General features: G+C 56.2%; 2 protein-coding genes across 2 annotated transcripts in view; both read left to right on the top strand.

The window, feature by feature from the left end:
- Positions 1-3,699, top strand: part of MBD3 (methyl-CpG binding domain protein 3) — a 16,942-nt gene extending 13,243 nt beyond the window's left edge. Inside the window, exons 6-8 of the mRNA XM_058821131.1 lie at positions 134-311; positions 2,091-2,288; positions 3,413-3,699. Of these exons, the coding sequence (XP_058677114.1) occupies positions 134-311; positions 2,091-2,283 (371 nt within the window). The 3' untranslated portion in view covers positions 2,284-2,288; positions 3,413-3,699. The remainder of the gene's footprint in view (positions 1-133; positions 312-2,090; positions 2,289-3,412) is intronic.
- Positions 3,700-13,796: 10,097 nt separating this feature from the next.
- Positions 13,797-25,080, top strand: MEX3D (mex-3 RNA binding family member D). Its single transcript, XM_058821184.1, has 2 exons — positions 13,797-14,256; positions 23,828-25,080. Exons 1-2 carry the CDS (start codon positions 13,797-13,799, stop codon positions 25,078-25,080), a joined length of 1,713 nt encoding a protein of 570 aa, XP_058677167.1.
- The last annotated feature ends 750 nt before the right edge of the window (positions 25,081-25,830 follow it).

Genomic DNA, 25,830 nt, shown 5'->3' with positions numbered 1-25,830 from the left:
CTCTGAGATTTATGTCATGTGAGCTTTCCAACTGACAGCCTGTGCTTTGCCATTAAAATTTCATTCCCATTGTCCTGATTTCCTGCTCCCTGCCTGGGGCAGTGCTGCTCATGGATTTCCCTCCCCCTTGCAGGGGTTGGCCCTGGCTGCACAGATGAGACTCTGCTCTCTGCCATCGCCAGTGCCCTGCACACCAGCACCATGCCCATCACTGGGCAGCTCTCTGCAGCTGTGGAGAAGAACCCTGGGGTCTGGCTCAACACCTCCCAGCCTCTCTGCAAAGCCTTCATGGTGACTGATGAAGATATCAGGTAGGAGCTGGAAATAGCACTTGCTGTTCTGGAATGAGGTTCCTTGTGCTCAAACAGTGCTTTGCTGTTCTTTCTGAGTGTCTGATGGAACACTGTGCCTTGGGAATTCACTGGAATGGCTCTGGAGCAAGAGAGGAGACAAAAGTAGTTACATGAAGCTCTGTCATGTGCTTAAATCCCCACTGTTTTTTATTTTGGCCATGCTCAGTTACTCTGCAGTTTCAGGCTCATGTTTGTTTTTCATGTCAAGTTTCCTTTTATTACAAAAGTGAGCTGGGAGAGCCTCAACTGAGGCACCTCTGAGCAGAGATGGCATTGGAGAAATCCTGTACAGGAGGATTGCATTCTCTTCGCCTTCCTCTGTGTCAGTAAATGAATTAAATAAAATTTGAACAAGGTGCAGAGATGGCATTGGAGAAATCCTATATACAGAGGGATTGGAGTCTCTTCACCTTCCTCTGTGTCAGTAGATGAATTAAATAAAATTTCTGGATTGACCAAACCCAAGCCATGCCTGCTGTGGTGACAGGGAACAAGGTGCAGAGGTGGCATTGGAGAAATCCTGTATGTGGGATTGAATTCACCTTCCTCTGTGTCTGTAAATGAATTAAATAAAATTTGAACAAGGTGCAGAGGTGGCTTTGGAGAAATCCTGTACAGAGGGATTGGATTCTCTTCACCTTCCTCTGTGTCTGTAAATGAATTAAATAAAATTTGAACAAGGTGCAGAGATGGCATTGGAGAAATCCTGTACAGAGGGATTGGAGTCTCTTCACCTTCCTCTGTGTCAGTAGATGAATTAAATAAAATTTCTGGATTGACCATGCCCAAGTCATGCCTGCTGTGGTGACAGGGAACAAGGTGCAGAGGTGGCATTGGAGAAATCCTGTATAGTGATTTGGGAGGTGGCATTGGAGAAATCCTGAACGTGGGATTGAAGTCTCTTCACCTTCCTCTGTGTCTGTAAATGAATTAAATAAAATTTCTGGATTGACCAAACCCAAGCCATGCCTGCTGACAGGGAACAAGGATGCAGCTGATTCTGCTATAGGTTGCTGTAGTAATTAAATATTGTTAAATCAGGATTGGTCAAATTCAGCTTTAAGCTTTTAATGGAGAACTGACTATACCAAAGGCCTGCAGCTTGCAATTTGCATTCATTAAGTGTTTAAAGGCAGTCCTTGCTTTGACTGCTTGATAAATCTTTTGGAATTGCAGGATGATTTTTCTGGGCTTGATTGAGACATAAATGGCCAGGAAAAACAGTCTGTTTGTAACATTGATGTCCTGTGGCTGAGCTGAAATAGGAGCCCCATGAGCCACTGCTTGTTGATCACTTCTTTGCTGTGCTTTGACTTCTTAGGGTTGGGACTCAAAAGGAAAATGAGCAGAAAGAAATGGCCTGAAACTTAATTTTTTCCAGTCACATTTTTGAAAGTCTGTGCAGGGTAGGCTGACTTTAGATATTAGTAGCAGGAATTAAAAATCAGCATTAGGCTAAAAAAAATTTGGCTGCTAGGTTAGCCAAACTTCAGCCAGAAATCAACAGGTCCAGGACACATAATATAAATACTGAAGGAATTTTTAAAGTGTTTTTCATCTTCACTCAGAGTACAATGCTGGGTGGGTTTTTTTTTTTTTGTTTTTTTTGGGGTTTTTTTTGTTATACAATGGAGTGCTTGGTTTTTCCAGTCCATGCTTTGATGTCAGAGGGATTGGGAACTCTTCCCTTGACAGGGGCAGCCTGGGGCTGATGTTGGGTGTCCCTGTGTTGGGCAGGAAGCAGGAGGAGCTGGTGCAGCAGGTGAGGAAGAGGCTGGAGGAGGCCCTGATGGCTGACATGCTGGCCCACGTGGAGGAGATTGCCAGGGATGGGGAGCCTCCCTCGGAGAAAGAAGGAGCAGAGGAGGAAGGAGAAGAAGAGGAGGAGGAGGAGGAGCAGGACCATGACCAGGAGATGGAAAATGTATAGTCCAGGTGGGTGATTGTGCTGTGTCTCACCTTAAACACTGGGGACAGAAAGGTTTTCAGAAGGAACCTTAAACATTGATGAATTTTCACTTTTTGGCCTGGGCTTTGAAAGGTGTGGGGGCCTTGGATCAGGAATGGGGGAGGTGGGAGTGAGACCCCACCTGCAGAGCTGCCCCAGCCCTGGGCAACAGCAGCAGGAGGACGTGGGGCTGCTGCAGCCAGGCCAGAGGAGCCACGGAGATGCTGCCAGGGCTGGAGCCCCTCTGCTCTGAGCCAGCCTGGCACAGCTGGGCCTGCTCACCTGGACAGGAGAAGGCTCCAGGGACACCTCAGAGCCCCTTTTGGGGCCTGAAGGGGCTCCAGGAGAGCTGCAGAGGGACTGGGGACAAGGCCTGCAGGGACAGGACACAGGGAATGGCTCCCACTGCCACAGGGCAGGGCTGGGTGGGAGATTGGGAATCAGGAATTGTGGAATCCATCCCTGGAATGGATTTCCCAGAGCAGCTGTGGGTGCCCCTGGATCCCTGGCAGTGCCCAGGGCCAGGCTGGGCATTGGGGCTGGGGAGCACCAGGAGGGACTGAGGGAGGTGGGGGGGCTCAGCCTGGAGAAAAGGAGGCTCAGGGTTCAGCCCCAGTTGTGTCTCAGCCTGTCTCCATAGGAAAGGTTCTCCAGCCCTAAGATCAACTTAGTGGCCTCCTCTGGAGCCTCTGAGACAAGAATCAAGAATGTGGTGGGGGAAAAAAGGAACTTTTTAGGATAAATAGCTGAGGAGCTCCTTTGAAGGGAGTGAGGATTTCAGGTGGGAGGAAGATTGATTTTGTTTAGCAATCCTTGAAGCTTGAGGATTGATTATAATGTGCAATCTGCTTGGCCTTTGGGAGATCCCATCTTTTATCTGGGCTCTTTTTTCCCATTTTCCCCTATCAGCAGCAGTAGCTGTATTTGGACAGTGAATACCTTGAATTCCTTTCTGCTCTAGAGGTCTGGCAGGAGCCAGAACAAACTGACTGCTGTAGGTGAAACCCAGGAGATAAAGACATGAATGTGTTAAGACAGTGGGATTTCTCCTTTTAAGAAAAGCTACAAAAATTCTTTTTGAGTTACAAGGTCTTTGTTTTTCCTCTTTCAGGGAGTTCCATCTAAGAATTCCCAGTATAAACCCATTCAGCAGGGTCAGCACAAGCATTCACAGAGCCAAGAGTGCACCATCAGTGCAACTGTACCCCAGAGCCTTTGGATGGACTTCAGGAGACGTGCAAGCTGATGGTTCATTCACTGCAGGGGAGTTCTGCAGATGGAACTTGACTAAACTCTACTCCCCTTCCTTTTTCTACAGGGATAGGGTGATTGGGAATGCAAAAGTGGGAGGGGATAAAGAATATCACATGGTGGGAGGGAAAATCCTAGGAACTGAATTTGCTGGCTCTTTTTTTGGGGTTTTTTTGGTTTTTTTTTTTTTTTTTTTTTTTTGGTATTACTTTTTGTGGGTCAGTGCTGGGTGATACATTTTTAAGCTTTTCTATCAAAGTACTTTTAATGACCCACAGAAACGATTTTCTCCCTAACCCAAGGGAGGGAGATGCTGTTTCACTCCTTGGCTACTCTGCTGTGGGCTACCTGTTTGTACCTGACTGTAGGGAGGTCATTTCATGTTGTGAATGGTTCATTCCATGTGTGAGTTGCTGTTTCCTGACAAGACCACATTGGTCTTGCAAGTGTTTGGAAGTGCAGTCTCAGAGCTGAGCTGCCAGTGCCTCTCCCACCTGGGCTGGGGTGAGGAGGGGAAGCTGCACTCGAGGACTTGGGCTGCCAGCTCTGGGCATTTGGCTATTTGGTTATTCCACACCACAGTTTGGATCCAAGCTCTGTGTGTCCAGACATTTGCCTCCAAGACTCTGTTCACAATATACCCAACCTGAGGTATATTTTACTTTGGTTTGAGTCCAGTCAGAAGGACTTTCTCAACTGGGGATGGAAGGATGACTCATTTCTGACTGATAATGAGGAAAACTTCCTCCTTTTTCTCTTCTGGTGCCAAGAACCTGCCCTCTGTTCCTCAGTGTGGAGGGAAGGGGATCCATTCCAACAGGTGTGGCCACACACCTGCTTTTGTGTGCAGTAATGTTCTGACCTCTTTAAAAAAAAAAAAAAGTAAAAGGTTGATTTTTCTATAATTGATATCTAAAAAAAAGGAATTTAAAGCTTTTTATTAAGTACTGAATCTTTCTTACTTGCATGTGCAGTGAGGTGACCAGCATTTTGTGTCAACAATTGGACTGATGTGAAACCTGCCTTAATGTGTTTCTAAATATTGGGCTTCACCATGGGTACCTTGATTGATCCCTCAGTCTCTTCCAGTACATCTTTGAGCATTTTGGGGTAACTTGTGGCTAAAAATGGATTTCTCTGGGAAGGGAGACAAGGAGAGGGGAGGAAGATGAGAGCTGATAGCTTGGGGAATGTGTTGACTGGGTTGCAGAATTATTTTAGTCTTAGGGTATCCATTGCATAACCGTGCGTGGACGTCTCTGCTGAGAGAACACTACAGGGTGGTGCATTAAATAGTGTGCCACCAACCAATTGTATGAGTTGTTGGTATCCCAAAACTTGGGGAAGAAAGTAGCTCCCAGAGCCTTTATTGTGTGAGAAAGATTAGCAGGGACAGCCAGGGGCCAGGGAATTGCCTTTGGGAGTAGTGCAGCTTAGTGATCCCTGAAAAATATCCCATGCCAAAGTGATTGATCCTTTATTCACTCTTTTCTTAAAGGTCTGCAAACACAAAATTGGTTGATATTGCTCATTTGAGTACTGCTAGGAGACTGAATTGTACTTTGCTGATGCTGTGCCAGGTGCTGCTTTGGGGAGCTTTACCTGGCACTGCAGGCAGCCACCATTATTTTCCTTTCTGAACAGTCTGTTACAGTTACTGCTCTGTAAATCTGTCCTCTTGTAAGTCATGGTGTTGAATTAAATGTTTCTCACAAAGAAGAGGTTCCTCTCGTCTGCCTCAAGCCCTACCTGGAGTTTTGTGCTCTGCCCTTTCCCTTGCTCCCAGTGGAGATGCTCTGGGGGTTCAGTTGGGGGCTCCAGTCTGAGATTTGGTTCTGGACATCTGGAGCCTGGCAGAGGGGAACATGAAGGGAAGTTTGTAGAAAGCAATTCAATCTTCTGCAGAATCCTCTCCTGTGTCCCCAGCAAGGGAGAGGCTGCCAGGGTGTCCCATCTCTTGGGCAGGTTGGTAACAGAGTCACAGAATTAAGGTGGGGAAAGATATTTTAGATAATAAAGTCCAACCATCAGCCCAGCACCACCACATTCACCACTAAACCCTGTCCCCAAGTGTCACATCCACTCTGCTTCTGAACACCCCAGTGGCTCCACCACTGCCTTGGGCAGCCTGTGCCAGGGCTGGACAGCCCTTTCTGTGGGGAAAAAACCAAAAAATATATCCCTAATATCCAATCTAAACCTTCCTGGCTCAACCTGAGTCTGTTCCCATGTGGCCCTTTGAATCTCAACTCCAGCAGTTCATATCCCACCCCAGAGCTGTCCTTGTGACCAGAGCAATCTTACTCTGACACTGGCTCTTTGAAAACCTGTTTAATATCTGGTGATGTCTTTATCTGCTTTTACTTGGATCTAAACACACCACTGAGGCACCACACCACAGGTGATTGAGTGTTGACACTCATATTTTGATGCACTGAATATCAATTTAGATTGCTGCCAACTCTCTTGTTTCATCCCCCCTACCCTTTTCCCAGTTCTCTTTCCTTCAGTGTACAAAGTTTATGATGTTTTCATTTAAATGGAGGAGTTGCTTGTGCAAAGTGCCAACAAAGGACCCAGGACTCCTCTCACAGCCAGAGAAAGTGAAATAACTTCACCTGCTTACCAAGGTGAGGAAATGAAGTGTTTGTTTTTGCTGACCATGATGTGTTTCATGTTGCTGCAATAACAACTGGATTAGTTTGTGTTATCTCAGCCCTGGACGTGACTGACGGGCATGAAGTGTCTGCCATCATCAAATCTATCCCCAGGGTGGAGAAAGCAGCTGCTTGGAGGTACAACTTGTTAGGCAGATGATTAGTAAATAATGTACTTAAGAGCAATGAGTGAAATTGAGGCAATGCTTATATTTCATTAATTAATGTTCTCTTCAGCATAGGGTGTTGATGGCTACCGTTTTTTCCTCTCCACTTCGTTTTACAAAATTCAAGATTTAAAGGGAATATCATTTCCCTGCTGTTTGGGGGGTGTTATTTTTCCTGAATTCTAGCTGGATTAAATTTTGTGCAAACCATAGAATGAATTGGAATGGATATTGGTGCAGTCTGGGTTTGGCCAGCAGAGCTCTTGGAGGTGGTTCTGCCCGGGAAAAGTTGGCTCAGTTCACATCTGAAATTGAGCTTGCTGAACTGGCTGTTGAGCAAGGAAAGGGAGGAGTTTTCTTGCTTGTAAACTCAGCCCAGCAGGAAGAGCAGAGAGTCAGGGATGACATGGCTGGACTCTGGGAGTGCAGGCCTGTCAAACCCTGCCTGGGGAGGCTCTGATGCCATGGCTGGAATTTGGGGTGGAAAGGACCTTAAAGCCCATCCAGTGCCACCCCTGCCATGGCAAGGACACCTTGGGCACTGCCAGGGCTCCAGGGGCTGCTCTGGGCACCCTGTGCCAGGGCCTGCCCACCCTCCCAGCCAGGAATCCCTTCCCAATATCCCAGTGTTAAATTCTCATTGCTGCTCTGTGGGATGTGAATGAAGCAGGACTCCTGAGTCATGTGCTTCTGTCTTGCTTTAAGGAGGGACCATTCTGTCTGGGCTGATTGTCCTGGTCCTTGGAAAGAGTGGGATAATGTGTTTAAAGGGGGAGGAGGCAGGAGAATGCTTAATGGAGAAAAAGGAAGTTTTTTGGTAATAACTCTCCAGTCAGGAAATCCTGGTTATTTGGGATTATGTGCATAAGAAAAATCTCCAAGAGTCCAGATGCCCATGCAAATAGTTGGATAATTCCACTTCTTCCCTATCACATAAATGCATATTCCTCACTGTTGTCACTCTAAACAGGAATTTCTGCATCTGCTGGAATTGCTCCAGACTCTGGGGTCGATTGAGGATCCCAGTGTTGCCTATTTTACCTTCCTGCTTTAATGAAACACAGCCATGGGAAGGTGGTGTCCTAATTCTGCAGCACAGAAAATAATGTCCTCTATGGGCTGTAGTGAGCTAAAAATTGGGATTTGTTCTCAGATTAGCAGGGATCAACTTGAATTAATGAGGGAAAACCTTTCTCCCCCTCCTCCTCAGGCTGATCCCGTGAGTAGCTGGAGTGTAGGAGAGAACAGCACAGAACAGTGTGTGCTAAATGGTATTTACAGTGACAGAACATTTGGGAGGGTGGGGAGAGAAAAACGTTTTGAACTCCAGAATGACCCACCAAATGCACTTGGAATTGTCAGGGCATTGCTCAGCAATCTCATTTAGTGTTGCTGGTTGTTACCAATATCCAAAACTACTGCTGACTAGCTGGTAACAATAACTACTGGTAAGAAATAATATTGGCCTCCAATGGGAAAGAAGGAAGTCAATTTAGTCAATTCATTAAATAAGTCTCAGATTGGATTTTTCTTACCTTGCAGAGTCACCAACAGCAGCAGTTGGAGACTGCACAGAACTGGGCAATGAGTGACCTGAACAGGTTTGTCTTCAGTGGCAAAATTCAGAAATGCTGTGCTGAAGAAATCTGGTTTCATTTGCATTTACAAATGTAATGTTTTCTGATACACAGAATCCCAGAATGGTTTGAGTTGGAAAGGACCTCAGAGCCATCCAGTGCCAGCCCTGCCATGGCAGGGACACCTCCCACTGTCCCAGGCTGCTCCCAGCCCTGTCCAGCCTGGCCTTGGGCACTGCCAGGGATCCAGGGGCAGCCCCAGCTGCTCTGGGAAATCCATTCCAGGGATGGATTCCACAATTCCCAATTCCCAATCTCCCACCCAGCCCTGCCCTGTGGCAGTGGGAGCCATTCCCTGTGTCCTGTCCCTGCAGGCCTTGTCCCCAGTCCCTCTGCAGCTCTCCTGGAGCCCCTTCAGGCCCCAAAAGGGGCTCTGAGGTGTCCCTGGAGCCTTCTCCTGTCCAGGTGAGCAGGCCCAGCTGTGCCAGGCTGGCTCAGAGCAGAGGGGCTCCAGCCCTGGCAGCATCTCCGTGGCTCCTCTGGCCTGGCTGCAGCAGCCCCACGTCCTCCTGATGGTGGATGGGGGCCCAGAGCTGGACATGGTGTTCAAGGTGGGCTATGAACCCCCAAGCTTGAACTTCTGGAAAAAATTGAGTCCTAAAAAGTTCCTGATGTGTTTTTGTTTGCACGCTGAGTTCAGTTCTATGTCCTGGATTAGCCTGCTGGGCACATTCTGTGGGGTTTGCTGATGTGAAGGGCTGTAAAACCTGAAAGCGTGGTGTACCAGCTTTTATTTCTTCATGCTTTTGTCTGATCTGCAATTAATTCTTAGCTTTCCATCAAGTTGGCTTCTCCACAACTCCAAAGTCATTACCTGACAGCTCAATTCCTCATTCATCTAAAGCATGAAAAGAGCCCTGTGCTAATGGCTTCCCCCAAGGTGCCTCTTTCATGTCCTGCTGCAGGGAGGGAGCCTCTGAGGGTGCTGTGGCAGAGATGGGGCTGAGGGATCACAGTGGGCAGGCCTTGGGTGACCTCAGCTTGAGCCTGTGCTGCAGCTGTGGCACCAGGCTGACACTGAGCCTCCTCACCTTGAGCTGTCCCCCTGTGCTGTTCCCTCAGTCAGCGACTTTGTGGGATGATTGATCTCGGGCTGAGGTCATCTTTCAAGTTCCACATCTTGTCAATCTGTCTGGCTCCACCCACATGCAGTGATTCAGCTCCTGATGTGCTGAAATATTCCCTTTAGCCTTCCCACACAGAGTAAGGGCTTTTTTGTGATTCTGCTCAGAGCTGCAGCACCTCTTCTGTGCTCTGCTCCAAGCCTGTGCCTTCTATGCTTGGAGAGCTGCAGAAAGTAGAGTTTGACCTCCTAAAGAGGAGAAGAGAAGCTAGAATTGTTCTTTAAAAGTATTTTTTCCTCTAAATTTTGGATTCCATTTTATGGGATTTGGCTAATGTGGTCTGATTTAGACAAATGGTAAAATAAAATACAGAGAGCAGCTCTGAGGGAAGGACTTGGGCTGTTGGTGGGTGAGGGGCTCAGGCTGCCCCAGAAACCCCCCCTGTGCTGGGCTGAGCCCCAGCGTGGGCAGCAGGGCAGGGGGGGATTCTGCCCCTCTGCCCCTGGGCTCAGGTCAGACCCCACCTGCAGAGCTGCCCCAGCCCTGGGCAACAGCAGCAGGAGGACGTGGGGCTGCTGCAGCCAGGCCAGAGGAGCCACGGAGATGCTGCCAGGGCTGGAGCCCCTCTGCTCTGAGCCAGCCTGGCACAGCTGGGCCTGCTCACCTGGACAGGAGAAGGCTCCAGGGACACCTCAGAGCCCCTTTTGGGGCCTGAAGGGGCTCCAGGAGAGCTGCAGAGGGACTGGGGACAAGGCCTGCAGGGACAGGACACAGGGAATGGCTCCCACTGCCACAGGGCAGGGCTGGGTGGGAGATTGGGAATCAGGAATTGTGGAATCCATCCCTGGAATGGATTTCCCAGAGCAGCTGGGGCTGCCCCTGGATCCCTGGCAGTGCCCAAGGCCAGGCTGGACAGGGCTGGGAGCAGCCTGGGACAGTGGGAGGTGTCCCTGCCATGGCAGGGGTGACATTAGATGGGCTTCAGCATTGCCTCCAACCCAAATCAGTCTGGGATGATTCTATGACAAATGTGAGTTTTTTGGGAGAAGGAACAGGAGGGTTCCTCTGTCTCTGTTCACTAATCCCATGTTTAGTTGTGCATCTACAAAGGATGTTCTCTAATGCAGAATAAACATTCCAGCTCAGGTATTGTCACTTGTGCCATTGCATACTTGGCCTGGAGTGAGCAGCAGCTGCAGAGCTGTTCCTGAGGGAGTTGGAGCTGTGGTGGCACTGAGGCTCTGCTGAGCTTCTGTTGTTTTTTCTCTGTATAGGAAACCCCTGAATGGGCTGTGACACCTAGTGTGCTTCAGTCCAGTGTTCTGGAACCCCTGTACATGGGATTCTGTTCTTTTTGGGGACATCATTCTGTAGATTACACAATCCCACAATGGTTTGTGTTGGGAAGGACCTTACAGCCCATCCAGTGCCACCCCTCCATGGCAGGGACACCTCCCACTGTCCCAGGCTCCTTCCAGCCCTGTCCAGCCTGGCCTTGGGCACTGCCAGGGATCCAGGGGCAGCCCCAGCTTTGATGGTCAGACACCAAATTGTTACAGGGGCCACAAACATCTGGGAATGAGTTCTGCTGGGAGATGGGGAAGCGCCTGGACAGATGTCCCTGGAAGAACCAAGTGCCTTCTCTTTCCTCTTGTGTTTAGTGAAGGTGGTTGTTCTGCATGGTCCTGTTCTGGTAAAGAAGCAGAGTTGTGCAGAGCCACTTCCCTGCTTTGTAGACTCATTTCCTCTGTTAATGGGAGACACAAGAACTTTAAGAACTGCTAATTGCTCAGGTTAAAAAAACCCCAAAGGCTGCTTGGTGTCATGTGTGGAAGTCAGACTCTCAGAAGAAAGTGTGAGCTAGTTCTGCTGAAAATGGAACAGATCAGAGGCACAACATCTACAAACCAGGTTTGCCAAAGTGCTTAAAATAACAACTGGCAGTTTCCCTGGGTGTTGTTGGACTTGATGTAGAAATTTCCCAGAAGGACTGAGAGAGCAGAGAGACAGAAATGGCAGTGCTGGGAGTGCAGCTCCTGAGGGGGGTTTGAAAGGGACTTGTCAGTGGCTTCAGAGCGGCTGACGTGGTGGCCTGAAGTGGCCAGGAGTGTGTTTGGTGTTGGAACTGCAGCAGGGACATCCCTGAGGAGCTGGTCAGGTCCCTGTGCAGCCCTCTTGGCCTGCTCAAGGTGCCTGGTGGAGTTACCAGAGCCAGTGTTGGTCATGCCTGAGCTTCCCCCATTATCTGGGAACAAAAGGAGCTCAGCCAGGAGGGGTTGTACCCTTCTGTCTCAAGTTGTGGAAACCCCACTATTTTTAGTTGTTTCTACTTACTATATTAAATATTTTGGGAAGTGAAGGACCGGAGGGGAGGGGATGTCTCAAGCTCAGATTTGGTTTTCCTGTGTCTGTTCCTGGAGGAGAAACTTCTCTCAATAGGTGCAAAACTGGCATGGAGCTGTGCCAGGCCTTGGCATGGAGCTCAGGGCAAGGTTCTGCCCCCCGAGGCTGCTGGGCACTGCCCAGGCTGCCCAGGGAATGGTGCCAGGGCTGCCAGAGCTGCAGGAGCTCCCAGGGCTGCTCAGGGTGGGGGTGTTGGGGTGGCTGGGCAGGAACAGGGTTCCCTGAATATTCCAAGCTGGGATATTCCAGGATTCTGTGCAATAATCCTGGAGCCTGCCAGCTCTCTGAACAGCTCATGGCATGGAGAAGTTAGGTCTGGGGTGGGAGGATTCCCAGAGCTGTGCTGGTGCTGTTGGATCTGTGTAACAAATTGGGATGGATATGGACACATCTCCATTAAATTGAGCGTTTTTGGGGGAAAACAGAAGTTATTCAGCTTTCTCTGCAACAGCCACAGAAGGAAAGGGCTGGTGGGAGTTCACAGCTGAGTCCTCTGGAGAGAATGCAGGAGGAGAGGAAGAAGAGGCAAAGCAGGAGGAGAAGCAGCTTGTTAACTGTTTTCATTAAACTTTTTAGCATCTGGAAGATGATGAGTTAGTTGTCAGGTGAGAGGAGGGGAAAGAACTAAGGAGGCAGTTCATGGTGGCTGTTGCCTTGCTGGAAAGATCTCACAGAAGTTTCAGGTGTCCTTCTCAAAGTATCAGAAAGTGTAATTCTGTCCCTAGAAGAGCCAGCCTATGTGGCTTGTTTTGGGGCCATGGAGAAGCAAGAGTTAATGTTTCCTGGGATCTGAAATGGGAACAGAGTGGGTGGATTGAAGGGGGGGTTTGTAGCCCAGACACTGATGGTTCCTGCAATTAAAAACAATCCCAAGCCAAACGCTTGAATTAATCCCGAAGACAGTGATGGGTAAAGACAATTCTGTGTAAATGGGAAAATGAAACTTGAGTGTGGAGTGGGAATGTCTGGGCATGTGGGGTCCTGGGGGAGCTGGGAATTGCTCTGTGGTTTTCCAGGGAAGGAGAGTGCTGGGCCAGCACGCTCAGGGAAGGTTTTCTCAACTGTGAAAGGTTTTCCAACTGGCTGTGGAAGGGCCCTGGGACAAAGGGTTTGGAGGCTGCTTGGCAGTGACCCATGAGGGGACATCCAGGCAGCAGGGACCTACTGTGGTGACCCTGTGGGGAGGGTGATGGGGATCCCTGGGTTCGGGGGCTCCAGGCTGCCGAGGGGATTGTGGCTCTGGTGATGCTGCTGAGAGCGAGCAGCAAAACTGTGGCTTGGAGCTGGACTGTCCCTTCCACCCCAGAGTGCTCTGTGAAACAGAAGCTGAAGATCCAAGGGGAAAGACAGATTTGATGTTTTCCTAAGTTTAGTAACTCGGAGAGAAGGAGGAATCCAGCGGTCTTGGTGCGGGGCTGTGCCACGGCCCTACCGAGTGCCTGGGGGGGGGGGGGGGGGGGGGGGGGTTGCTGCGGCTGCCCGGTACCGGGGCTGCTGCCGCCGCTCCGGTCCGTGCGATGCCGGCCGTTCCCACCGACCCGCTCGCTCCCATCGCAGCGGTGGCACCGCCGGGCTGTCCCCGCCCGGTGCCTCCCGCCTCCCTCGGTGCTGGCGGCGCTTTTCAGGCACCGAGCCCCGCTCCGCGCTGGGAAGAACCGAGTCTGAGCTGCGGATGGGGGAGGGCGGCGGTGCCGGGCGCCGGGAATGCTCGGGGCCCCGGGGATGCTCGAACCCCTCGGGATGATCGACACCCGCCCCCCGCGATGGTCGGGGTCCCCTTCGGATGGCCGGACGCTCCCGGGATGCTCGGAACCATCTGCGATGCTGGGGTGTGTCTGGGATGCTCAGTACCCGCTGCAGTTTTAGGAGACCCCTCCGGGCACGCTCGGATCCCTCCCGGGATGTTCGGAGCTCCCCTGGGGTGCTCACACCACCTCAGCCATGCTTGGACCGCTCCCCTCCCCTGCGATGCTCAGGGCCCCCTTCGCCCCATGCTCGGAACTCTCCGGGCTGCTCAGAACCACCCAAATTCCCGGACCCCCCCAAATTCTCGGGCACCCCTCCCCAAATTCCCGACCCTCTCCCCGGGTCGCGGCTCCGGGGTGGGCGGGGCACAGAAGGGCGTGGCCCGGTGGGCGGGGCTCCGGCGGGGAGGGCCCCTGGTCGGAGGGCGGGGCCGTGTCGCGCATGCGCGCGGGGGGCGCGGGCCTGCCCATCGCCGGGCGGGGCGGGGGGCGCAGGGAGGCGGCGGCGGCGGCCCCGGGCAGCGGCACCGCCCCGGCCCCGGCCCGCTGCGCTCCGCGCCCGCTCCGCGCCATGCCCGGCTCCATGTACCAGCCCGAGCCCGGGCAGCCGGCCCGCGGCCCGCCGCGCTGCCTCACCCTGCTCAGCCCGCCGCCGCCCGCCGGGCAGGAGCCGCCGCCGGAGCCCGAGCCCGGCCGGGAGCGGGAGGGGCCGCCGGGGCCGCCGGCGCAGGGCGAAGCCGCCGCGCTGAGGTTCGCCCTGGACCAGCTCTCGCTGCTGGGGCTGGAGGGCGCGGAGGAGCCGGCGGGGGGCGCGGGGCCGGGCGGCCTAAGGGAGCGGGAGCGCGGCGGCGGCGGCTCCCCGGTGCCGGCCCCCGCCCCGGCCGCGGGCGCCTTCGGCAGCCTGGCCCCGCCGCTGGGGCCGCCCGCGCTGCTGCCCGAGCCGCCGGCGAGCAGGAAGAAGAGCGTGAACATGACCGAGTGCGTGCCCGTGCCCAGCTCCGAGCACGTCGCCGAGATCGTGGGCCGGCAAGGTAACGCGGCGTGGGGACACGGCGGGACACGGGCACCCCCTCCCTCCCTCCCTCCCTGGCGCCGCCCGCCGCGATTTGGGGCAGTCTCGGGGCTTTGTCTCCCTGCGGAGGCGGAAACTTAACGGCGACACCGCCGCGGCCCCGAAAGTCGGCCGCGGGTCCCGGGAGCCGCGCTCCGCGCCGGTCCCAGCGAACTGCCTGGAAATGGCAATTAAACTGGAAATTAAACTCCATCGGCCCGCCTGGGATAACGCCGGATGCCCACGGAAAGTTCCCGGGAGCCACGCGAGGCCGTGGGAGCTGCCAGGACACGGAGCGAGGCAGGCGAGAGCTTTGCTTTCATTGTAGTTGTGCCTCTGCCCCCTCCCCTCCAGCTCCGTATCTCAGACCCGGCGTGTAAGCGGTGCCCCTTATCTCAGCCTTCGTTTACAAATCCTGCTGATAAATCCGATATAAATGGTCGTTAACCCGCTCGTGGTGCTGGCCGGAGCTCCGCAGGCGGCCCCGGAGCCCCTCGCACCCACCTGTCACAAAGGGACGCCCCAGCCCCCGCCGGGTGGGTGTGCCTCGAGTGGGCTTTGTCTCCCGGACGTACCGAATAAACCAAACTTTCACCTGGAAAAACCAAAAAGAAAACACCCAGGGCGGAGGATTTAAGGAAAAAAAAAAAGGGAAAAGGAAGGGAGCTGCTGCCCGCAGGGATCCCGGCAGGAATCCCCCGGCAGGGAGCGTGACCTCGGGGCTGTTTTGCCCTTGTGGGCTCCGGCAGCCCAGCCCTGCCCTCGCCCGGCGGCTCCCAGCGCTCCGTGCCCGGGGGGCTGCGGCCCGGGGGTCGGGGGGCTTTTTTTCCAGAGGGGAAGCGGGGAGCTGGGCAGGCTCATTGTTCTCTTTGTTAGCCAGAGCCATGCTGTGATGAGCGCGGTGACATCATGCTCTGCGCTTCCCATTGGCCTGCGCTGCCTCCCAGCCGGCCCCGCTTCCCGGCCTCCCAACTTTCCGTGCCCCCCTCCGCGGTCCCGCCGCCCCGGCCGCGGCTCCCCCCGGGCTGCCGGACCCCGCCGGGCGCGGGGAGCGCCGGGGCAGAGCCGGGCAGCGGAGCGTGGCGCCGCGCCCTGCTCCTCCTCCTCCTCCTCCTCCTCCTCCTCCTCCTCCCGGGCTGGATGAGACCTGGATTTGGTGGAACCGAAGCTGTGCCGGGCTGGGCTCTGCTGGGAGCCCGCTGGGAATGGCCGCGTTCGGCCCGGGGGCTGCCGGTCCGTGCCTGCCTTGCCCTGGGTATTGTGGTGCTGTGAGACCCCGGTGCTGCCCCTGCAGCACCCCGAGGAGTTCGGGGCACAGCCAGGTACCTCGGTGGAGTTTGGGTGCTCGCTAAGCTCTGTGAGCTCGTGAAACTTATTTTAAAAATACTGGCGAAGAAAACATTATATTGGCTTTAAGAGGGTGCTGGAGATAACTGGGCTGGCTGTGAGCTGGAGCTCCCTGCTGCAGCCGCAGCCCCTGGGCAGGAACAGCCCTGTCCCCTCTCCAGGGGTTTCCCTTTGTGTTTGCTGCCCCTCTCTGCTCTTGGCCTGCCAGGATGCTGCGGGACCCCACAGTTTGGGGTTTTGCTGAGGAGGGGCACTCAGCACCCTCGGTCACACTGTGGGATGGGCAGTGGGCAGCACGGGGCTGGCAGCAGTGCCTTTGTGCTCCAGCTGCTCCCCACTGGCAGCTGGATTACAGCAGGGATGCTCAGGTGTAGCTGAGCAATATCGAGTTTATTCCTCAGGGCTCACACCAAGCAGAGCCCTTCTCACTCACCCTGTGCTCCTCTCCCTCCACACCTTCTGTTCCCAGGGCCCTCTGCGAGTCCCCCTCAGTTTTGGGAGCCCCGTGGCAGTGCGGTCTGGCTGTAGAGCTGAGCCTTGGGGTGTTTGGCTGGACCATCATCATCGTGGTGACAAACTGTGCCCTGCTGATGACACTGCAGGGCTGGGTTGGGTCGCCCAGACCATGTCCCTGTCACTCTTGTCTTTGCCTCACTGCCCAGCCTGGGTATGACCCAGGGAGCAGAAATTTATGGTGCTGCCATGCCTGGAGCATGGGAAGGGATGAAGATGTGCCTTGGGTGCCCTGGAAGGGAATCTCACTTTGGGGCTCTTTGGGACCTGTCCTGCTTTGCCCAGACCTGGCTGCTGTGGCACGTGGGGACAGGGAGGTCCTGGCAGCCAGGACCAGCACGTGGATCCTGTCCTGTCCTGTGCAGGCTGAGATGGGACACAGGCACTTGGACACAACTTCTTTTCTTCAGTTTCTGTCCTTCAGATGCCCTAATTTAACCCTTTCACAAAGGAGCAGCAGCAGCCCATCAGGTAAATCTTTATTCTCTAAATCAAATTGATGTTTTCTTCCCTGAGCTGGAGGAGTGTTTATCATGAGCCCATGCCCAGGTTGGCATCGGTGCCACCACGGAGCAGCATCTGCCAGCCAAGATCTGGGGCTCCTCTTCCAGCCAAGATCTGGGGCTCTCCTTCCAGCTGGGACTTGGGACTGCTCATTCCAGCTGGGATCTGGGTCTCTCACCCCTGCCCACACGGGTGTGATGGGATTCCCTGGCTGTGCCTTCCCCTGCCGGCCCATTCATGACTCCTCTGTGAAAGGGATCATCTCCACAAAGTGCTGTGGCACCGACTGGAGCAGCGTGGGCTCCTCTTGCCATCCAGCAGAGAGAGCCTTGGGGATAACAGGGGTCACCAGGAGCATGGGCAGGGTTGGAGCTGCCCTGACTGGCACCTGGGCTCTGTGCTGCTGTGGATTCCTGCTGTGCCAGCTTTGGAGGGGCATTTCCACCAGGTGCCTGCCAGGGAATGGAGCCACAGCTCCTGTCCCCATCTGTGACACCTGGGGACTGTCACAGCTCTGCAGAAGGAAAGTTGTTGTTTACAGAAGATGCTCTAAGGGTAAATCCAGGGAAGGATGGCATGTGGCACCTCTCCTCACTGCCATTCCCGTGCTGAGAGATGCACAGGGTGACCCTGGGCCCCTCTGGGCCAGCCTGGGCACCTCTAACCTCACCATGGCTCACAGGGGTGCAAGGAATCCTCTCCTTTCACAGCCTCTCTCCTTTGGGCTGCTGCTCTCTGCTGTCTCCTGGCAGGGCCCTGTCCCTGGAGGCACCTGGCACCTCTTCCTGGCTGCCTCCTCCCAGCTGGGTCCCAGCAGAGCTGGGAGCTCCTGAGCTGGGTCACACACATGGATGTGGCTGCTGAGGGATCTGATCTGCCTGTGCATCTGAGAGCTGGCCCTGGCTGCACACTGTGGTCCCAAGGAGAGCAAGCCCCAGCCTCCCTGCCCCTCTCCAGTGTCTGGAGAAGGAGCCAAGGTGGGATGTGCTGGATTCCTGCAGCAGGGCTGAGCTCTGTGTGCAGAGTTTGGGAGCACTCAGCAAAGGGAGAGGGCTGTGCTGGGGGTATTTTTCTCCTCCCCACCTGGCCCCTGTCCTGGCCCATCCTGTGCCATCCAAGGGGACCAGGAGCTCCAGAACTCTGGAGCTGTCCTTGGGGTGGGACATTGGTAATTTCTGACAAGGAACAGAATCCAGGGAATTCTCCCCAGGACAATGTGGATCAGGAGATGCTGCAGAGCTGGGGAAGAGGAACAGCCATGGCTGAGGCACCAGAGGGTTCCTGTGACAGACACCATCCTCCTGCCTGCTGCCACCAGAGGCTGCTCCAGAAAAGCTCTGCTGGTGCTTTTCGGGTTTTATCACTCAGAGCTGGGCACTGCCAGCACAGAGCCCCTTGGTGACACAGAGATGTGCTCTGGAAGGGGATGAGCTGCTCTGTCCTCGTGGCAGGATCCTGATGTGGGAGCAGAGGCTGCCTGGGCTGTGCTGGGGTCAGGGTGTGGATGAGCTGTGTGGATCCATCCGTGGGGCACAGGGGATGGATGGAGAGGCCCTGCCCAGCCCTCTCCCAGTGCTGTGCTGCTTTCATGGGCTCCTGTAGTGCTCTCAGCCCTGATCTGTCTGAGGCTTCTCAGAGAGCCAGGTTTGCTGTGGTGATGCCCAGTGAGGGTGTCCAGGGGGAGCGGCTGCCTCTCCTGCCTCCATCAGCACATTATCCCAGGGAGAATTCCCTGGATTCTGTTCCCTGTCAGAAATTACCCACGTCCCATCCAAGGGCAGCTGGGATGGGTTCAGCCAGGGCAGTTCTGCAGAGTGGAGAGAAATGGGAGCTGTGTGGGATGGGGAGTGGGTGAAAGAGGAGGAGGGCATGGAGCTGAGGCAGAGTTTGGGAGGAGTGTCCTACTCACCCCCATGGGGGCTGTCCCTGCAGACACAGCTGGGGACTGGCACTGGAGGGGGTGACAGCTCTGGAATGACACTTGGATACCTCAGGAATGCTGGGGTTTGCTGCCAGAGTGTGGCCATTGGGTGTCAGGATGAGTTTGTGCCCTCAGGGATGTAACAGCAGCTGAGCCACCCTCACCCAGGCCCTGGTGTTCACAGTTTGGTGTTTCTGCTGCAGCTGCTGGGGCTGAAGCATCCCTGGGTCTGTCCCCTCTATCCTCTCATTTTGGACTGTTTTATTTGGATCTTTAGAGCCACTTTGGTGAAGACTTGCAGCCCAGTCTGGCATTTTTTGTTCTGCTCTGCACCCCTTGGCCAGGGCAATGTGTGGGTGCCACCTGCAGCTGCTGGGCTGAGCCCTGGCACTGCCTGGCCTGGAGCTCAGTGGCATTCCAGGCAGCTCCAGGTCCTTTCCACAGCCCCTTGGGCATGGCCCTGCTCCTGCAGCAGCTTCACAGGGATGTGGCCATCCAGGATGGAGGCATACCATGCTGGGGTGGAGCTTTGCTGGGGCTCATCTGAAATGTCTTGTGCTGGTCCAGATCATTCCAAGTACAAGAAAGACGTGGGGCTGCTGCAGCCAGGCCAGAGGAGCCACGGAGATGCTGCCAGGGCTGGAAGCCCCTCTGCTCTGAGCCAGCCTGGCACAGCTGGGCCCTGCTCACCTGGACAGGAGAAGGCTCCAGGGACACCTCAGAGCCCCTTTTGGGGCCTGAGGGGCTCCAGGAGAGCTGCAGAGGGACTGGGGACAAGGCCTGCAGGGACAGGACACAGGGAATGGCTCCCCACCTGCCCCCCCACCCCCCCCCCCCCCCCCCCCAGGGCAGGGCTGGGTGGGATATTGGGGAATCAGGAATTGTTCCCTGGCAGGGTGGGCAGGGCCCTGGCACAGGGTGCCCACCCTGGATCCCTGGCAGTGCCCAAGGCCAGGCTGGACAGGGCTGGGAGCACTTGGGACCGTGGGAGGTGTCCCTGCCATGGCAGGGGTGGTGGAACAAGATCAGCTCTGAGGTCCTTTCCAGCCCAACCCATGCCATGATCCCCAGCTGCAGGTGCTGGTTGAAGCCCAGTTTGCAGTTCAGTTCCATCTGGCTCTGGGGGCTCAGCCATGAGGTGCCACCCCCCATCCTGGGCAGGAACAGCCCTGGCTCAGCCACCTCAGGGCAGTTCAGGTGTGCTGCAGGACAGGGGTGTCCTCTGGGAGCTGGTGTCACCTGTCCCTGTGTCCCAGAGCCATCACTCTCTGTGCCAGTGTCAAACACTGCCCTGGGCACTGCCCACACTGCCCATCCTGCCCATCCTGCTCAGCTTTGGGGCCTTTGGGGAGTCCCCTGCAGCCAGGGGGTGTCCTCAGGAGGGGTTTGGGCCTGGGGGCAGGGCAGCACAGATTGGTCCCTGCTGTGTCCCCCCTGCTGGAGATGCTCTGGGGCAGTTCCTGGTGCTGGTGCCAGCACAGCCCCAGGCAGTTCCCTTCCTTCCCTTCCCTTCCCTTCCCCTTCCCTTCCCTTCCCTTCCCTTCCCTTTCCCTTCCCTTCCCTTCCCTTCCCCTTCCCTTCCCTTCCCTTCCCCTTCCCTTCCCTTCCCTTCCCTCCCTTCCCTTCCCCTTCCCTTCCCTTCCCTTCCCCCTTCCCTTCCCAAAACCTTCACCTTCCCCTTCCCCAAACCTTCCTCCTTCCCAAACCTTCCCTTCCCCTTCCCTTCCCCTTCCCTTCCCCTTCCCAAACCTTCCCTTCCCAAAACCCTTCCCTTCCCAAACCTTCCCTTCCCAAACCTTCCCTTCCCCAAACCTTTCCCAAACCTTCCCAAACCTTCCCTTCCCTTCCCTTCCCTTCCCTTCCTCTTCCCTTCCCTTCCCTTCCCTTCCCTTCCCTTCCCTTCCCTTTCCCTTCCCTTCCCCTTCCCTTCCCTTTCCCTTCCCTTCCCTTCCCTTTCCCTTCCCTTCCCTTCCCTTCCCTTCCCTTCCCTCTCCCTTCCCTTCCCTTCCCAAACCCTGCCCTTCCCTTCCCTTCCCAGCCCCTTCCTGCCATGCTCCCTGGGGTAGCCAGGGGTGACCCCACACCCCCACCCTCCCAGACCCATCACCCTCCTCTCCTTCCCTCCCCTGGGACCCCCAGCTGGGTTTGGTGCCATCCCTGGCCCTGGCAGCATCCAACAGGGATGGGGGCATTTTTCCTGTGCTGCTGGTTTGAGGAGGGTGGAACTGGCCCCAGCCAGGCACCCTTTGATTTCTGTCCAAGGTTTCTGGCTCTGTCCCTGTGAAGAGCTCACAGGAGCAGCCAGACAAACCCTTCCTCTGGTGGGTTTGGTGCTGCCATGGTTTGGGATGGTTTGGGTCCCTCTGGTGCTGCTGTGGGATGCAGTGGGGTGAGGAGGAGCCTCACTGGGCCATGTCCCTGTGGGATGTGGCTCCTGAGTGCAGCTCCTGCATCCTGAAAGTGCCACTTGCTGAGGGTTTGGGGGATCTCAGGGAAGGGGCTGGGCACTGCCCAGGCTGCCCAGGGAATGGTGCCAAGGCTGCCAGAGCTGCAGGAGCTCCCAGGGCTGCTCAGGGTGGGGGTGTTGGGGTGCCTGGGCAGGGACAGGGTTGGGATCTATGATCCCTGTGGATCCCTTCCAAGCTGAGATATCCCATGGCTCTGTGATGCTGCAGAGGATGAATTTGGGACCTTGGGCATGAGCTGGTGCCCGTGGGAGGCACAGCAGAGCCTCCTCCCACTGCCCTGGGCTTGTCCTGCTTTGCCCAGCAGTGGGGCAGGGGCAGATCCTGCAGCAGGCACCAGGATAGATCTGGGAGGTGAACGTGGGAGTTGCAGGTGCCTCTCCCAGGACAGCCCTGCAGGAGCTGGCACATGGCAATGGCTCCAGTAAATGTCACCTTGGATGGTTCTGCCCTGCCCCAGTCCCTGGGCCATTGCTGCTCTGTGTGCCCAGCCATAAACCCACCTGGCAGGGCCTGGTGGTGCCACAGAGCCTGGCTGTGACACCACCCAGTGTGACACCACTTGCTGTGACAGTTTTTTACTTCTTGTCATCCCCAAGGTTTAGGGATTGCAGCTCAGTCCCTGCTCCCCCTCTGCTCTGCTGGACAGCCTGGACTGATTCACCTGCCTGGGACAGACCTGCCCCAACTCCTTGTGCCATTCCAGCCCTGGCTGAGGCACAGAATCCCACAGTGGTTTGGGTTGGAAGGGCCCTCAGAGCCCATCCAGTGCCATGCTCCCAGCCCTGTCCAGCCTGGCCTTGGGCACTGCCAGGGATCCAGGGGCAGCCCCAGCTGCTCTGGGAAATCCATTCCAGGGATGGATTCCACAATTCCTGATTCTCAATCTCCCACCCAGCCCTGTCCTGTGGCAGTGGGAGCCATTCCCTGTGTCCTGTCCCTGCAGGCCTTGTCCCCAGTCCCTCTGCAGCTCTCCTGGAGCCCCTTCAGGCCCCAAAAGGGGCTCTGAGCTGTCCCTGGAGCCTTCTCCTGTCCAGGTGAGCAGGCCCAGCTGTGCCAGGCTGGCTCAGAGCAGAGGGGCTCCAGCCCTGGCAGCATCTCTGGCCTCTCTCCAGCAGCTCTGCATCTTTCATGTGCTGAGGCCCTTGAGCCTTCCAGGCCTTTCCTTCTCCAGCCTCACAGCTGGAAGAGCAGCCCTGCCCTTCCTCAGGGAGCGTCTGGGAAGAGGAGGAGGGGAAGGAAGGAGTGCCCTGAGCCAGCCAGGCCCTTGCAGCTGCCTGGCTGTGCCCGGAGGAGCCGAGCTCTTCATCCACAGGGATCTGAGCAGCCTCTGCCATGGCCAGGGACCAGCACCCTCCATCCCTGCTGGCTCCCAGCTCTGTGCTGGCTGCCCTGCAAAGCTCAGGGCTGGCAGGGGACAGAGGGGTCCCTCACTGCTGTGTGCCAGTGTTCACTGAGCTCAGCTTGGTTAAACTGTGCCTGGGACTTAATTGAGACTGGATGCAATTAGGGCTGGGGTTGCAGGGAGTGGGGCTGAGCTGGCAGCCACAGGCAGTGGGGCAGAGCAGAGGGGCCCTGGAGGAGAGCAGGAGCCTTCTGCAGCCCCAGGGGAGAGCAGGAGCCTTTGGCTGGACAATGCTGCCAGGACCCACGGCCAGAGCCCAGCTGGGCCAGGGCAAGGCTGTGCCCAGGGCTGTGCCCAGGGCCGTGCCCAGGGTTGTGCCCAGGGCTGCACAGGGCCAAGGCAGAGCTGCAGCCCCATCTCTCAATCCCACAGGCAGCCGTGGGCAGCTCCTGCTGAATCACGTTCCTCCTGCAGGGGAAGTAGGACTTTCCAGAACAGGGAGAGCCCTGGGAGCACCCCTGCCCCAGCCCAGCACGAGGGATCCCACTGGGGACATGAGGGGAGGGGGTGGCTGTGTCCTGTGTCCCCACCTGGGCAGGGTCCAGCTCCCCTGTCCCTCCAGGAGTGCCTCCAGGGCTGTTCCTCAGGTTCTGCTGCTGGCTCAGAGGTGTCGGTGGACCTGCATGATCCAAACAGCCTTTTCCTTCCTTTCCATCTTGACATCTTTATTCTCTTTGTACCTTCTTAAACACCTCTGGAGTGAATCCAGCTTCTCACCTCTCAGTGGCCCTGATGGTGCCCCCACGGCTGCCTGCCCTGGCATCTCTGCCCACACCTATCCCAGCCCTCTGGAGCAGGGTTGCAGGCTGCATCCTGCTGATCCCCAATCCCTGAGGGTCACAACAGTGCCAGGAGCTGGGAGAGGCCAGGGCAGCCCCCAGCACTGACCATGAGCCCCCATCTGCCTCTGAGGTGGGAGGGACCCCGCTCTCCAAGGGTGTCCATGCTGCAGGTGCAGAGCCAGAGGAACCTACTAGTTCCTTCTGGTTCCTGCTGGTTCTTGCTGGTTCCTTCTGGTTCTTGCTGGTTCCTGCCGGTTCCTGCTGGGTCCTTCTGGGTCCTGCTGGTTCTTGCTGGTTCCTGCTGGTTCCTGCTGATTCCTTCTGGTTCCTTCTGGTTCCTGATGGCTCTTGCTGGTTCCTGCCGGTTCTTGCTGGTTCCTGCTGGTTCCTTTGGGTTCTTGCTGGTTCCTTCTGGTTCCTGCTGGTCCTTTCTGGTACCTGCTGGTTCTTGCTGATTCTTGCTGTTTCCTACTGGTTCCTGCTGGTTCCTGCCGGTTCCTAGTGGTTCTTGCTGGTTCCTGCTGGTCCACTGTGTCCCCACCCTGGGTGAGCAGAGGGTCACTGTGAGCCCCAGCATTGATGTGTCATTTTTCCCCCTTCCCCTTGTCCTACAGGCTGCAAAATCAAAGCCCTGCGTGCCAAGACCAACACGTACATCAAGACACCGGTCAGGGGTGAGGAGCCTGTGTTCATCGTCACGGGCAGGAAGGAGGACGTGGAGATGGCCAAGCGCGAGATCCTCTCGGCCGCCGAGCACTTCTCCATGATCCGGGCCACGCGCAACAAAGTCAACGGGCTGACGGGGGCCTTGCAGGGGCCCCCCAACCTGCCGGGCCAGACCACCATCCAGGTGAGGGTCCCCTACCGCGTGGTGGGGCTGGTGGTGGGACCCAAGGGCGCCACCATCAAGCGCATCCAGCAGCAGACGCACACGTACATCGTGACGCCCAGCCGGGACAAGGAGCCCGTGTTCGAGGTGACGGGCATGCCCGAGAACGTGGACCGGGCGCGCGAGGAGATCGAGGCGCACATCACCATGAGGACAGGCTCCTTCATCGACGTCAACGCCGACAACGACTTCCACTCCAACGGCACCGACGTCTGCCTGGAGCTGCAGGGCGGCGCGGCCGCCCCGTGGGCCAAGGCCCCGCACCCGGCCCAGCGCCCGCCGGCCGCGCTGCGCAACGACAGCCTGAGCTCGCTGGGCAGCGGCTCCACCGAGTCCTTCTACAGCGGGCGCGTGGCGGCCGCCAGCCCCACCAGCCCCTACAGCACCTTCAGCGAGCCCCCGGCCCCGCTGGGCTCCGACGAGTGCGACTTCGGCTTCGACTTCCTGGCCCTCGACCTCACCACGCCCACCACCACCATCTGGTCGCCCTTCGAGCGCTCGGGCAACCCCCTGCAGGCCTTCAGCAGCTGCTCCTCCATCAACAGCTCGCAGAGACGCAACAGCGGCCCGGCCACGCCGCGCCACTCGCCCACGCTGCCCGAGAGCGGGGCGGCGGGGCTGGAGCACCCCTCGGCGCGGCGCATCCCCAGCGACCCCGCCGGCGCGCTGGCCTGGCTGCCCGCGCAGGGCTCGCTCTCCTCCTTCTCCAACAGCACCGGCTACTCCTCCTCCTCCTCGCTGCCCGGCAGCATCTCGGCCGCCTCGGGCTCGCCCACCGACTCGAGCAGCTCGGACGGGCACCGCAAGAGCTCGCGGGAGTGCATGGTGTGCCTGGAGAGCGAGGTGATGGCCGCGCTGGTGCCCTGCGGCCACAACCTGTTCTGCATGGAGTGCGCCCTGCGCATCTGCGGCCGGGCGCAGCCGCAGTGCCCCGCGTGCCACGTGCCCGCCACCCAAGCCATCCACATCTTCTCCTAGCGCGGGGGCTCGCCCGGGGCGCCCCCTCCACCCCAACACCACGGCGTTTTAAGGACTTTCTACTGTTGAAATCGAGCTTTTTATTTAATACCAGATGCGATGGGCGCAGGGGTGGGAGGGGGGCGAGGCGGCGGCCGGAGGCGCAGAGGGCACGGCGGGCATGGCGGGCACGGCGGGCGGGGGGAGGCCGAGAGGGGGGTCGGGAGGGTGGGGGCCGAGGGGCCGAAGAAGAAGAAGAAGATGAGGATGATGAGGATGAGGAAAGAGGGGCGTGAATTCCGCGAGGAGGAAACTCCGATGTTTACAGAATAGCTTTAACTCTTCACCTGGCTGTGGGGCTGGGGAGGGAGCCCGGCTGTTCTCCACCAGTCCTTCCCAAATACCAGTATTCCGTTTGCAAACTGAAATAACCAGAAAGAAAAGGTCCGGTTGCACTTTTTATTTTAGGACACGCAAGGGTTGTCTTTTATTTTTTTAAAATCATTCTATTATTATAATAATAATTTTTTTGTGGTTCTTTTTGTATGTAGGTGGTTTTTTTTTTTTTTTTTTGGATGATTCTCAGTGGTTCTATAAATTTTTTTTTTTTTTTTTTTTTTTTTTTTTTTTTTTGTAATGCAGGTCTATCTTGTATTTTGCCAATGTGAAAACTGCCCAGAAATGTGTGATGTGAGGTCAGGAAGTTGTGGAATGGAGGGGGCACAGTTAACACACCATGTCACAAAAACCAGACAGATTTCTATCTCCATT

Source organism: Ammospiza caudacuta, chromosome 28 (assembly GCF_027887145.1).
Source record: "Ammospiza caudacuta isolate bAmmCau1 chromosome 28, bAmmCau1.pri, whole genome shotgun sequence".
Lineage (NCBI taxonomy): Eukaryota > Metazoa > Chordata > Aves > Passeriformes > Passerellidae > Ammospiza > Ammospiza caudacuta.
Note: the sequence above shows the minus strand (reverse complement) of the source record. Positions and strands in the feature narration are given on the sequence as shown.

Excerpts from the sequence above, each read along its gene's own strand:
- MEX3D (XM_058821184.1), top strand. The coding sequence starts at position 13,797 with ATGCCCGGCTCCATGTACCAGCCCGAGCCCGGGCAGCCGGCCCGCGGC. Across the intron at positions 14,257-23,827 it reads CGAGATCGTGGGCCGGCAAG|GCTGCAAAATCAAAGCCCTG; the intron begins GTAACGCGGCGT and ends CTTGTCCTACAG.